This window comes from Cyprinus carpio, chromosome B3 (assembly GCF_018340385.1).
Source record: "Cyprinus carpio isolate SPL01 chromosome B3, ASM1834038v1, whole genome shotgun sequence".
Lineage (NCBI taxonomy): Eukaryota > Metazoa > Chordata > Actinopteri > Cypriniformes > Cyprinidae > Cyprinus > Cyprinus carpio.
In genome coordinates this window covers 14,360,809-14,374,221 of record NC_056599.1, presented here as the reverse complement: position 1 = coordinate 14,374,221, position 13,413 = coordinate 14,360,809, and the positions used below count along the sequence as shown (strand labels likewise).

The window sequence follows — 13,413 nt, the reverse complement described above, 5'->3', positions numbered from 1 at the left end:
TTGATTATAGTTTTAACTGTACTGTGGTATTTGAAATGGCAACTTTATCATCACAAATGTGTAATTAATTACAAATACATTTAAATACAGGACACATATGTTTCAATACAAATGACATTAAAATATGGTTTAGTTTATCACAAATGCTTGTCAGTACATTCAGCAGTTCTCTTTAACCATATTTCAAGGAACAATAAAAGTAATCATGAAATTGCATAAAAAGGTGTACTTAAGATACTTTAAGTGGGTCAAAAAAAAAAAAACAGTTCAAGTTCAAGTAACTGCATTTAATGTAAATTCAAAATATAATGCATTTTCTTTAATTGTAGTTAACATGCACTTAAAAGTATAACATTAAGTTTGCACTTAAGTACATTCTTTTAAAGTGTATATTTCTTTACAAGTACTATATGCTAAGTATGCAGAAGTGTGCATCTTTTTCACAAGGGTTAAAAGGTGAAATAGTTTAATGTGTGCAGTTGTATTTCCTGTGTTGACATATTCCCTGTTGAAACAGGAAGTTTGGGCTTCACGTATTATGGGTTTGTTACTTTTAAAGAGAGCCGATAGCATTAATCTTAGCTTATAGCTATTTGTGAATGAAAGCACTGCATACATTTTTAAAATGAATTTAAATTCCAGCTACTTTCACAGTTGGGAAAGGGAATAGAAACTTTAACAAGGCTGAAGACACACTGGCAAACCACAACTTGCTACTTGGTACATGCCACTCGGAGGCAGGTGCTTTGAAGTTTAGCAATAAAGGATGTTTATTTTCTAGAAGATTTGCATTGTGTACGACAAGCATTTACAGAAATAATGCACATTCAACAGTAAATGTGTATATCTGCTTGCTTATTGTTTATTTTGTCATTGTTTAAAGGATTAGTTCACTTCCATTAAAAAAAAATAAAAAATCCTGATAATTCACATACACCCATGTGATCCAAGATGTTCATATCTTTCTTTCTTCAGTCAAAAATAAATGAAAGTTTTTGAGAAAAACATTACAGGATTTTCTGCATATAGTGGACTTCAATGGGGATCAACGGGTTGAAGGTTCAAATAGCAGTTTCAGTGCAGCTTCAAAGAGCTCTGCACAATCCCAGCCAAGGAATAAGGGTCTTATCTAGCAAAACAGTTGTTAATTTTTTAAAACATAAAAAAATATATATATAATTTTTAACCACAAATGCTCGTCTTGCACTAGCTCTGCAATGCACATCTATGGTTTCAAAAGTAACATGTGGTTAGTTCTTTGTCTGTGTACTTCAGTTCAAAAAATAGGGTAGGGTGATAAACTCCATCTCATTTTCTCCTCCAACTTCAAAATCGTCCTACGTCGTTGGTTTGCCTTTTTTTGTAAAGGCTATTTGACTTTCTTTGCACATTCACTTTGTAAACACTGGGTCAGTACTTCTGCCTACGTCACGCGTGACCTTTCCAGTGTGACTACATAGTGTCTGAAGTCGAGCTGGTGCAAGACAAGCATTTAGTATATAAGTTTTTATTGTTTTAAGACAATGACTGAATGTTGCGCAAGATAAGACCCTTATTCCTCGGCTGGGATCATGTGGAGCCCCTTGAAGCTGCATTGAAACTGCAGTTTGGACTTTCAACCCCGTTGGCTCCCATTAGAGGTCCACTATATGGAGAAAATGTTTTCCTCAAAAACCTAAATTTCTTGACATGAACATCTTGGATCACATGGGGGTGAGTATTATCAGGGAATTTTTATCTGGAAGTGAACTTATCCTTTAAGGCTACACTTTTCTCAGGCTAACGGCTGTGGGAAGTTGCTGGTCCCCACTGACTTCCATAGTATGGAGAAGAAGAAAAAAAAACACTATAGAAGTCAGTCTCTTTAAAAATGCTGAATGTTGAATGTTGAAACTTACAAAGCATAATAAATCACCCGTAGGCTTATCAGTTCACATCTGCCATTTGCTCCAGGAAGTCTGCCAGTGCTGTTTTTATTGGGCCTTTTCTGATCTGAACTCAAATGACAAATACGTTTATGAGTATGTGAAATCAAACTGATAATCATGTCACACTGGATTTACAACCTTCCTCTTCTGCCATTGATTTGCACCCAGTCTTGCTGTGTGTTGAGCGTCTGTCACCTCACATGAGTGAATGGAGTCATATACGTGGGATCTGTAAGCAAACACACAGGGTATAGGGCCCTTGAGAACGGCCTCTCAGCACCCCCAAAATAAGCTGTGTCTAGATGAGAGAAGAGGAAGATGTTGGACAAACACACTACCAAAGGCAATTCTGTTTACTCTTCACCCTCCCCCAGTAGCCATTTGCTAAAAGTTGGCAGTGCCATTTCAGTGGCCCCATGGCAACAGGAGAATATGTCACTGGGGTAAGTACTTTCTCATGATGTCATGAATTCATTATCTTGGCACAATGAAATACTGCATTGTCTGGTGCGCTGATAACTTCAAATGATGCTCCTTTATATCAAAATGAATTGTCAGTTAATGAAATTATATTGTTTACTGTAGGTAAACAGAAATCCCCACACACCCTTGCATGAACAATAGTAGTTTGTTAGAATGTTATATATTATATCAAAGTTAGAGAACATGTCTTATAGAGATATTGTCATATTACTCTCATATTGTGTCAACTGTGTTTAACACTCTGGACAATTGCCTTCTGTTTTATTCAGTTTCCCACTAATTTTGAACAGAATCAAATGCAAATGAAGCAACAAAAATGTGTTGTTTGTAAGTTTTGACTGTTAAGTTTAATCTGAAAGTAGTTTAGTACTAATTTAAAACGTTTTACCCATTAAGAAATGAATACTTGTGCATGCACATGAAGGAAGAGTGCTCTCCTTCATAACAGTTTTCTAAGAAAAGTGTTTAATTATATATGGTGCAGTCAACGTGTATTTCACGTGTATTTCAAGAGCGAAAATTACATAATCAATGAAATATTATCGTGTTTAAGCAGCAGAGACGAATCAGTACATGTGCGTCTCGAGAAGCTGAAAGCTCTGAATGCAGAAGACAATAACAAGCATAAACATTGGTACGGAATAGCAACGCAAAAGAACAGGTAAGTTAATTATTGTGTAGGCTACACCATTTTTTGAAACTCACTAGTATCATTGACGTCGATAGATGGCAGTACCATCGGTAGTTAAAGCAGATGAAGAACAGCGGTGCTAACGCTAACTACAGGATAAACTTTTAAGATGTCTTATTATTCAGGTAGCTAGTTATTAGCGACTAGCTAACTAGTTCAACCAACCCCAGCAAGGTTGGAGTCCATTGACTAGAAGTGGCTGTGTTCATGGAAAGTTACTGAATAGAGTGTTTTGGGCATTAGCTAACTAGGTAAATAGCTAACTTGAGGAGCAAAGCTAACTTGCACTTAGAAGATGGCAGTGAGCAAAAGTAAGTAATAATTTATGAGAATGAGATGGATAGCAAGAAATAGATTTTATTTGTATTCAATGCCCTATTATTAACAACAGATTACATAACAAAATAACAATGCCATTTTTGTCAATGAAGCCCATTAAACGAGGACAGTGACATTGTTAGCAACTGTCCCATTTTAGAATGTCTGATCACAATAATTAGGATAGCGTTTTTGTTGTTGTTGTTGTTGTTTGTTTGTTTGTTTTTTAGAATAAATGTTGATTTGATTTTCAACCAAAAAAGAAACAGAAAAGAAAAAAAGAAAAGAAGAGTATGCTGTTCAAGAAAAGCACTATTATTGGAATGACAATTTGGGTTTGGAACAGCATGAGGGTGAGTAAGTGATGCCACAGTTGTCATTTTGATTGAGCTATTCCTTTAATCGAGTGGTCTGGTGTCAGTTTAGACTTGAGATTCTCCCAGATCTTAAATCTGATGAGCGTACAGACATTAGCATTTGTAGAGAAACTATGTCTCCATTAATTCAGAAGTAGGCATCTCTTCCACACTTATCAGCGTTTGAGTCTGTCTGCAAAGCCGTTTGTTTGTTCAGAGTAAAGAGCGTCTGTGGTGTTACGCGGCTCTAACGGAGTCCCTGGCAACCAGAGCGGCCCACCCTGACCCGGACCACTTCATAGAGGCTGTGAGTGGACCTGAACTAACCCAGGATAAATTCAGTCATTAGAATAAGGGCAGACGGGGTCGTAGCAGTGTCACACAGACAACAGCCATTGTGAGGTGACAATGTTGGTTTGGGCTCAGCAGGAAACAGCAGGCGGACGGGTCGTGATGATGGATGGGTCTCTCCAGGGCACAATGGACGAGGAGACTGATAGATGGGAAATGCAGAAGGAGGGCCACACAGAGGTGGATGTGAGCTGTTTGCTCCGGGACAAAGTGAGACTGATGGAAAGGTGGGGGTTGACAGAGACATAGATGTCATTCCACAGATGTGTGTGTGAGATTGTCGTAGAACGGGTATCCTCGTTTTGAAAAGATACATATTATCTTTGGTGTAGATATTGTGGATTAAAGTAAAGCAAAAGAAGGCTGTGATTACAGTGATTTTACCATGGTTATTAAAGGGTATAGTTGACATGACACAAAGCAGAGAGATAAAATACATTAAATAATTTAATGTTTATTAGAAAAACTAAATAAATTAAAAAGGGGAGAGAACTTTTTATTTATAAAAAATATAAATTATTTTATTTAATTTACTTTTTTATTTTTTATATTTAAAAGTTATAGATAATCCATTTATTATTTAAAACACACTCTACTGTTCAAAAGTGTGGGCTTTCTTTGAGACATGTCTTTTGCTCATTAACAAATGAGTAATATTTTTTTCTTGTTCTAACAAGTCTGAAATGTGTAGCAAATCCTGCAGCTTTGTCTCAGCTACTAGAAACAGACAACAATAGTGTCATCTCATACAGGAAACCAATCTCTCAGTGTCTCATCTCTCTGCCAGGAAAGACAACAAATTACTACTGTTAGTCATGTAGGCTGCAAGCCAAGCGCAAACAGGTTCATTGGCCTCTATATGCAATCACTGGATCACCTGATGGAATTCAGGCCTGTTTTTTCCAGCACAACAAAAGAGCTCTGTTTGCAGTAACTCTCCGTTCCGATACAACTTATGTAAGAAATGAGGGGGAGATGAACAGTAAGAGGTAACAAAATAAAGCTTTTGAAAAAATATATTTCTGATATGTGTTTAAAAAACAAAAAACAACAAAAGGTGGCCTTTTTTTGGTCTGTTTTGAAAACAGAGACCCATATGAATAAAATGTATATTATATAAATAATAATAATAAGCAAATTATTTAATTCACTCATATTTTTTTAAATTTATGTGTTTTGTTTTATTTGTTTTTTATTTAAAGTTAATAATAACTTTAAAAAAGTATTAAACAAACAAACATTACCCTTTGAAAGTTTGGGGTCAGTTAAATTTTTAATGTGTTTGTCTCTAATGTTCACCAAGGCTGCATTTGTTTGAAAAATAAAATAAAATAAACTGTTTGTTTGTTTGTTTGTTTGTTTGTTTGTTTGTTTGTTTGTTTGTTTGTTTGCAATTTAAAACGTTTTCTATTTGAGTATTTTTTGTCATGAAGTCTCTTATGTTCTTCAAGGCAGCATTAAAATAAATAAATAAATAAATAAATAAATAAATACCTGTAATATTGTAAAATATATAGTTTTCTGTTGGATTGCATTTTTTTTAAATGTGATTTATTTCCTGTGATGCAAAGCTGAATTTTCATTTATCATTATCAGTGTTGAAAACAACATTTTTGTGGAATTCTTTCCATTCAGGATTCTTTGATGAATAGAAAGTTCTAAAGAACAGCATTTATTTTAAATAGAAATTTTTTGTACAAAAGTATAAATGCCTTATTCTGTCCCTTTTGATCGGTTTAATGCATGATCAGTATTAATTTACAAACCCAAACTTTTGAACAATGTATAATTGTTGTATGTGGATAATAATTAACATTGATCGAATTTGTGTTCAGTCTTAAAAATAAAGGATCCAAAATAGAGTCACAGCCATATGAAAGTATCATATGAAAGTTCAGTGGGACGAATCATTTCTGAGGCTTCAAAAAAACCCATTAGGACTTCAGTTTTCCCCTGAGACCTAGAACCAGTCTGAAATCACTATTTAAAGCAAAAAAGATCTGCAAGAAGCTATTTAGAAACCTTTTAAAAGTGTAGTTACAACCAAGTGCAAAGCTCAAACCAACGCCTCCAGACAGGACATGAGTAATATCTGCTAGAAAGTGTCAGGTCAGAGGTTTGTCACAAAACAGCAACTTATCAGAAGTATTGAGCCATGGATATGATTAGATCACTATCATTACACGATCTATGGTGGGTCTAGGTGTGATGACAGCTCTATGAACAGAGACAAGTGTGTGTGACAGCTGTAGAAGGAATGGATGAGCAGAGGGAAAGTACATATTACAACATGCGCGCACACACACACACACACACTGTCAGCGGTAGTTGCTGCACATATGCACAATCCAGACATTTATATTCTTCATGAGAGCAGCAGTAACATCTCATCTTCCCTTGACTCTAGATAATGAGCTCAGGCAATGAGAATGACTAAAGGAAGCAAACAATGATGATTTCTAGGTGTTTAAATACAGCAAGTGGAAGAGTAAACGCAATAAGCAGTATATTATCAGCACGGGGTAAACAAAAGTGATGGGGCTGTAAATCATTGAGATTGTGATGATTGTTACGTGTGAATCTCATGAGAAGATATTGCATTTTGAACACTTTTTCTAGGAAATAAAAGCCTTTGTAAATTGTTTTCACAAGACAAACTTAGTGTAATGTTTTAGGAAACTTAATTGCATGTTAATTGTTAATATTATTGTTTAAATGTATGAAAAGCTTGTTTTGACAATTTGGTCCCATAACAAACTTTTTAAATACTATATATATATATATATATATATATATATATATATATATATATATATATATATATATATATATATATATATATATATATATAGATATATAGTATTTAAAAAGTTTGTTATGGGACCAAAACAATCAAACAATAACCAAAAATGCACTATATATATATATATATATATATATATATATATATATATATATATATATATATATATATATATATATATATATATATATATAGTGCATTTTTGGTTATTGTTTGATCAGTAGAAGTGTAAATTGTGGTTACATATGAATTTCATTGAAATGTATTTAAGAATATATACTGAATGAATGAGATGATAGTAAATGAAAAGCAGCCTACAAGATGTGTTGAGACTCTAGGAAAGCTCACTCTTTAAGAGCATGTAGCCAGTGTTTCTGGCCCTCTGTTTTGAATGGTGTTCTCAGATAAAGAGTCATTTGTGAGTATATTTCTGGCCGTGTTGTTGAGGGTCATGCTGTGCCACACTGAACACAGCCTCAGATATACGAGCAGACGTTCCTCTCACTGACTGACCGAATGCCTGACTGCTCAAACAGTTGTTGCTGTTTGCTGCCGTGAGCTCAGATTGATTATGGGTGGACAGACGTGCCTCTTAAACTGGAAAATGTGCTGACAAAAAATTCCCTCAACCTCTGCTGTCTATAACGCGTATGGATGCTCAGGAATGTCAGATGCCATGAATACACCACTTACAAAGATAATGTGAGCAAGTGGAAATGTTCTATAAGTAAACTCCAGGAGGATCCACTTTTGGTCCCATACACACATGCACATGCACACACACACACACACACACACACACACACACACATATATATATATAATAGATGTATTATGTATTATGTTTCTGTTTCTTTTTGTTTAAAGTAACCTATTTTATTCAGCGAGAATTTTAACTTGATCAAAATTTTTTTTTTTTTTTTATCATAAACATTTTTCATTCCCAGAATGTTGCACAGTTTATTTATTATTATTATTATTATTATTATTATTATTATTATTATTATTATTTATTTATTTATTTATTTATTTATTTTTTGAAAACTCTACACAACGTTTTTCAAATTCCAATAGTTGCTTTTCAGTCGTTTTTTTTTTTTTTTTTAAGACGCTAATGTGCCCAAAACATAGGAATATGACAAAATAGGCCATGCATTTTTCAAGTAATAAAATCACTGTACCACATGACCTGTCGTAACTTATTAGTTTACTAAATAAGTTTTTTTTTTTTATATATCTCTCTCTCTCTCACACACACATTTTAATCACAGCTTTTTTAAACTCTTGCATTCATGCCTGTTAAGCCACAGGATATTGCAACATTTTCAGGTATTAACCCAGGATTACTTTACGGGTCACATCTGAGATGATGGGATCAAATTATAATTTAGAATTGGGTTCTTACAATGTACAAATTTTGGGTTTTGTGAGAGGCGTATTCAAGTTCACTTTGATGTTCAGTGATTCACATTTTATGATCAAAACATCCAAGGTTCCAGGTACTGTGACGTTGCAGTTTCAGTTCTCAGAAGCAATTTCTGTATTCACATCCAGCCAGTTTTATATAGATCCACTGCGCCCTCTAGTGGCCCTAGGGGTCAGACGGCTCCGTTTCTAGCTCTGGAAATGAAAAAAAAAAAAGAAATAATAAAAATGTATACCAAGGTGGATTTTTGAAGGGAGCCTTCAAATATTTATAATCTTCAGAAAAAAGTTTCACACATATACACACAGAGAGTACATATTTCACGCCACAAAAAGGACATGGAGTTTCTCAAATTTTCGAGCATGACAAATGAAGGTTTATCATGTGGCCTTGACTAAAGCTAAGCATCACATAAAAGACACTCACTGCGCAGCTCCCATTTCAGTTCATAATTTCTATACAGTGGTGACCATTAATCAAAGATGCCCAAACTATTTATCTGCATGAAAAGTTTCGCACAGCATTTTCACTGAAGTATGATTTGGATTACAGTCTTTAATTTAGACAACAGCCTTTATATAATACATTTTCCGCTAGTTAAGAAAAATTTACTTCATTGCTTTATTTAATATTTCTGAATATTTTCAGTGTTCCAGTAAACCAGTTCCCTAAAAAAAAAAATCGTGTCATCTCACAAATAAAAAAAAATGTCACTTTGCATTTTGATTCCAGTTAAACAAGTCAAGATATAAAAATCATGGCTGATATCGCTTCAGATTCACTGGAAACTCATTCGAACTGTAAATGGTCAAGTTGATTTTGGCAGATGTAGTAGGTAGTCCAGAAACTGCATGCATACTGAAAAAGCATGCACACATTATTATACATACTGTACTAGTCTATTGCAGATACAGTGTAACAAGGTAGTATGCTTTTCTCGACATAACCCAGGGCTTCATGCTGTGTTTTGGAGCAGATCAGCAAGTGATGCTGCAGAGCACACAGTGTGACTAGAGGAAAGACGTAGTACATTACTAATAAATGCCCATTTCAAAAGCACACTAGTTTAAAAGGCCATTGCCAAATAGAGTGGAGCCACCTATGCATTTTTTGTCCAGTAAGAATAAGTTTGTTAACTAAATGATAGTATGTAACAAATCTATACATCAATGTCATGTGGATTATTGTGATGTTTTTATCAGCTGTTTGGACTCATTCTGACGGCACCCATTCACTGCAGAGTATTATTTGTTGGAAAAAATCTTTAACACAACCTCTCATGGCTTGCTTAATAAATACTATTAGTAATTTTGCTTCAGTTTCAAAATACAGTGCAAAAATAATTAAAAAGTCATTATTTAAACAATTTATTTTTTATTTTTCGCCACAAATAAAACAGTAATGAGTCATTTCACGATAGGAATCACTTCTACAGCAGAAGCATTACTTTAGCAGATTATACAGAGCAACCTCAGCTCTGGGTGCTGCTGATAAATTACAGGTCTGCGATAGGCTTGTGGGGCCAGTATGGATGCTTTGCCTTGTCCAGCTTGGTCTCTGGGAAGGTGTTGTTGAGATCTTCTATGGTCATCTGATCGAAAGGAATCATGTTCCTGAACTTCTCAAGCTGCCAAGGACAAACAATCAGATGGGAAAAATGATTAAAACGCTTCAAAATGTTGAATTTGATCAAATCCAATCAATTTATTTATTAGAATTATGGCTGAGTATTATGTGCGTTTCTTCAGTTGTTGTCAGCAGACTATTCAATATTAATTGGGCCAGCAAGCAATCATAACTTAATATAAATACATGACATGGGTTCATGTTCTGGTCCATCTGCACAAACATGAAATGGGTTGGCGCTTACATGCACTTTAGACTAATTTACTAAAATAGACTGGAATAAACTGCTAAATGACTATCAACACGATACAGTGCCACTGCAGGTTGAACTTACCGCCTTCTCATACTCAGCAATACGAGCTTTAGATGCTTCCAAGTAAGCAGCTGCAGTTTTGCTCTGAAATACATAAAAAAAAAAACATTATAATTTTATTGCGAATGACCTTATTAAAAAAATTAAAAATAAATAGACCATATATGTGTATATAGGTTTAGGTTTAAGTTTATTTCGAGCAAAAAAAATAAAATAATAAAATAACTATATATATGAAATATAAATTAAAATATATATATTTTGTGTTCATTTAATCAATAACAGTGTAGAAAGCATGCGCTTATTACAAAAATAGGTAAAAGTGCTTGTTGGGTCAATATGATTCAGAGCAAATACATGAATACTGAAAATCTTTAGCTGAAGTTTGAGGAGAGACTCACAGCTTCCTGCTCCTGGGCATCAATCTTTGCTGTTTGAGTGTCCACTGGCTCAGGGACCGTCAATGCAGCGAACTGTAGATTGAGAAACATAGAAGCCTATAAGACACATAGCAGAGCAAAACAGAGAAACAGAGAAACCACTGGATCTCACCTTCTTCTCAAACTCATCCACCATGCCTGCTTTGGCCACAACACTCCTGTAGTGACTCCAATCGATGGTGGCTGGTTTCTCCGGCAAGGATGCAAGTCTGCAAGTGAAAACAGTTGAATGCAAATAATTGACCTGTTTGAAATGAAATTTTAGTTTCTGTAATTTGCTAAATCTTTATCTGAATCCAAAAACTTGTGATTGTGCAACTCAGCATTTATTCACACTACTAGTCAAAAGTTGGGAATATTTGACAGCTTTTATTATCATCACCAATGCTAGGTTTATTTAATCAAATATACAGTAAATCAGTAATATTGTGAAATATTATTACAGTTTAAAACAACTTTTTTCTATGTGAATCTAATTTAAATATAATTTATTCCTGTGATGCAAAGCTGAATTTTCAGCATCATTACTCCAGTCTTTAGTGTCACATGATCCTTCAGAAAGCATTCTAATATGCTGATTTGCTGCTAAATTATTAAGAATGGCTCTTATGGTTATCAATTTTGACAGTTTTTGCTGCTGAATACTGTTTTTCAGGATTGTTTGATGAAAAGGTTCAAGGGAACAGCATAATTTGAAACAGAAATTGTAAATGTCTTTACTGTCACTTTTGATCAATTTAATGTGTCCTTAATGATTAAAAGCATTAATCCTGAACGGTAGTGTATCACAGTTTCCACAAAACGATTAAGCGTCACAAATAATCATATTTTTTGGAGCAGCATATTTGAAAATAAATTACATTTTTAAATACTTTCAAATAGAAAACTATTATTTCAAATTGCAATATATAACTAAATGTTGTAAACATCAAGACTGAATCGTGAAGCATCACAATATTGGAGCCACTCTGTGACGACGCATCAGAAAAGAACATTTTTGTCTAATAATAATAATAATAATAATAATAATAATAATAATATTGTCTGGACAACAGAACTGGCTCTGACTGGACTGAGACAAACTTTGAAACCAACCTTTGTAGAGAAATATTTGAAACAAGGTCCACAAGTACTGATTTAATATCTTCAGAAAGAACAATTGCTAAATAATTTTTTTTTTTTTTTTATCCCCCAACATACAGTATACACTTCTTACGGGACAGTCCATCGACCTGCACCTGACCTATGGTGTTTCGCTCAAGGGCACAATGATGATGGATTAAAACACAACACCAGCACAGCTTTGAAACCACTAGGGTAATAAACTGTGTGCTAGTAGAAACTGTGTAGTTGATGTCCTTCGTGTAGAGCAGCAGGCAGACTCACTTTGCTGCGATGGAATCACTGCGGGTCTTCAAGCTGTTGAACATGGCCCTCTGGTTCGGTGGGACCCTCTCCGCAAAAGCCACCCAATCAATGGCCTTCGTAGCTGCACGGCGACCTGCCATCTCTCTGCTCCTGTCAAAACATTTTATGTAGACATCTCATTAAGAATGACAAAGATCTTCCACAAGTTCAGCAAACTGGACCAACTGCATGCATAGCAAACTGTTGGGCCAACTGGTATAATAATAATTTTAATATTTTTATAATATTTAACAGTTTTATTTTGAAGCCAAGCACTTAATGTTATCCAGATTAGCATACTCAATATGTAACGTTACATCTAATCGGTCACAGAACACCAAACATACACTGAGAAAGACGCCAACGACTAACCTGGCATACTGAGAAAACAAAAACCTTTTCGCATTTAAATAGATTTCATAACAAAGTTAATTGTTTTCCGTTTTATCAGAAATTAGGTTAATAAGAACATCTGCAACGAAACTTAAAGTACAATACAGTAACGTTACCTTCTGTACACTAGTGAACAAGACAAGGTCAGCGTATGATTATACAAGATAAACACAAATATAACCACCCCAAAAGCGCCACATTTCTCATAAACAGGAAAGATAAAGCCTAATGTTTATTTTTTATTCAATTGAAAACAAACGGCTTTGTAATATTTGTCGAATGACTGAATCTTAACGCTTACTTACAGCTCGAGGATCAAGCCGCTGCAATGACAGAAGCGCGATGGCCGCCGGAGAGCGGAAGCGCGTTAAGACAGCCGCGCTCGCTACTGACACCCAGCGGACAGGAGAAACACCACACTGCGAGCACAGATTGTGTAGCTTTCAGGACGTTCAGCAAAACTGACAAAATGTCCTTTTAGCGGAACAAAATTAGTGTCAATAGCCAACTCTTTCAAGAAAAAAAGACGAAAATATTGCAGACTCCTCGGGCATGGTTTCTGTTCAGTTTTAATAGGAAATCTAGAGGTCTGCAGACTCTGCACACATTTAGTCTAAAATATTTTTTTACAAAAATAGTTCATTAGGCTATATTATTAAACAATTTTAGCTACCTTTATGGCAACCGTGGTGTTGCTGCTATTTTAAAATCTTAATAATTTTTTTTTTTTTTTTTTAATAATTATTTACATATTTACACTAAACCATTTCAATCTTCAGCTGCCCCATGGCATGTTGTGTTGGCTAATTTCACCTTGTTTACTATTTTAAGGCATGGCCATTTTAACCTGTGCTGGTCTTAAATTTCACCTGTGGCCT

The 13,413-nt window shown here is 34.7% G+C and overlaps 1 protein-coding gene across 1 annotated transcript; it reads right to left on the bottom strand.

The window, feature by feature from the left end:
- Positions 1–9,713: 9,713 nt before the first annotated feature.
- LOC109048145 (ATP synthase subunit d, mitochondrial-like) lies at positions 9,714–12,994 on the bottom strand. The gene is made up of 6 exons (XM_019065831.2): positions 12,841–12,994; positions 12,122–12,253; positions 10,848–10,944; positions 10,697–10,768; positions 10,317–10,379; positions 9,714–9,983 (listed from the first exon to the last, which is right to left on the bottom strand). The coding sequence occupies exons 2-6, from the start codon at positions 12,241–12,243 to the stop codon at positions 9,852–9,854; spliced, it is 486 nt and encodes a 161-aa protein (XP_018921376.1). The 5' UTR covers positions 12,244–12,253; positions 12,841–12,994; the 3' UTR covers positions 9,714–9,851.
- Positions 12,995–13,413: the final 419 nt, after the last annotated feature.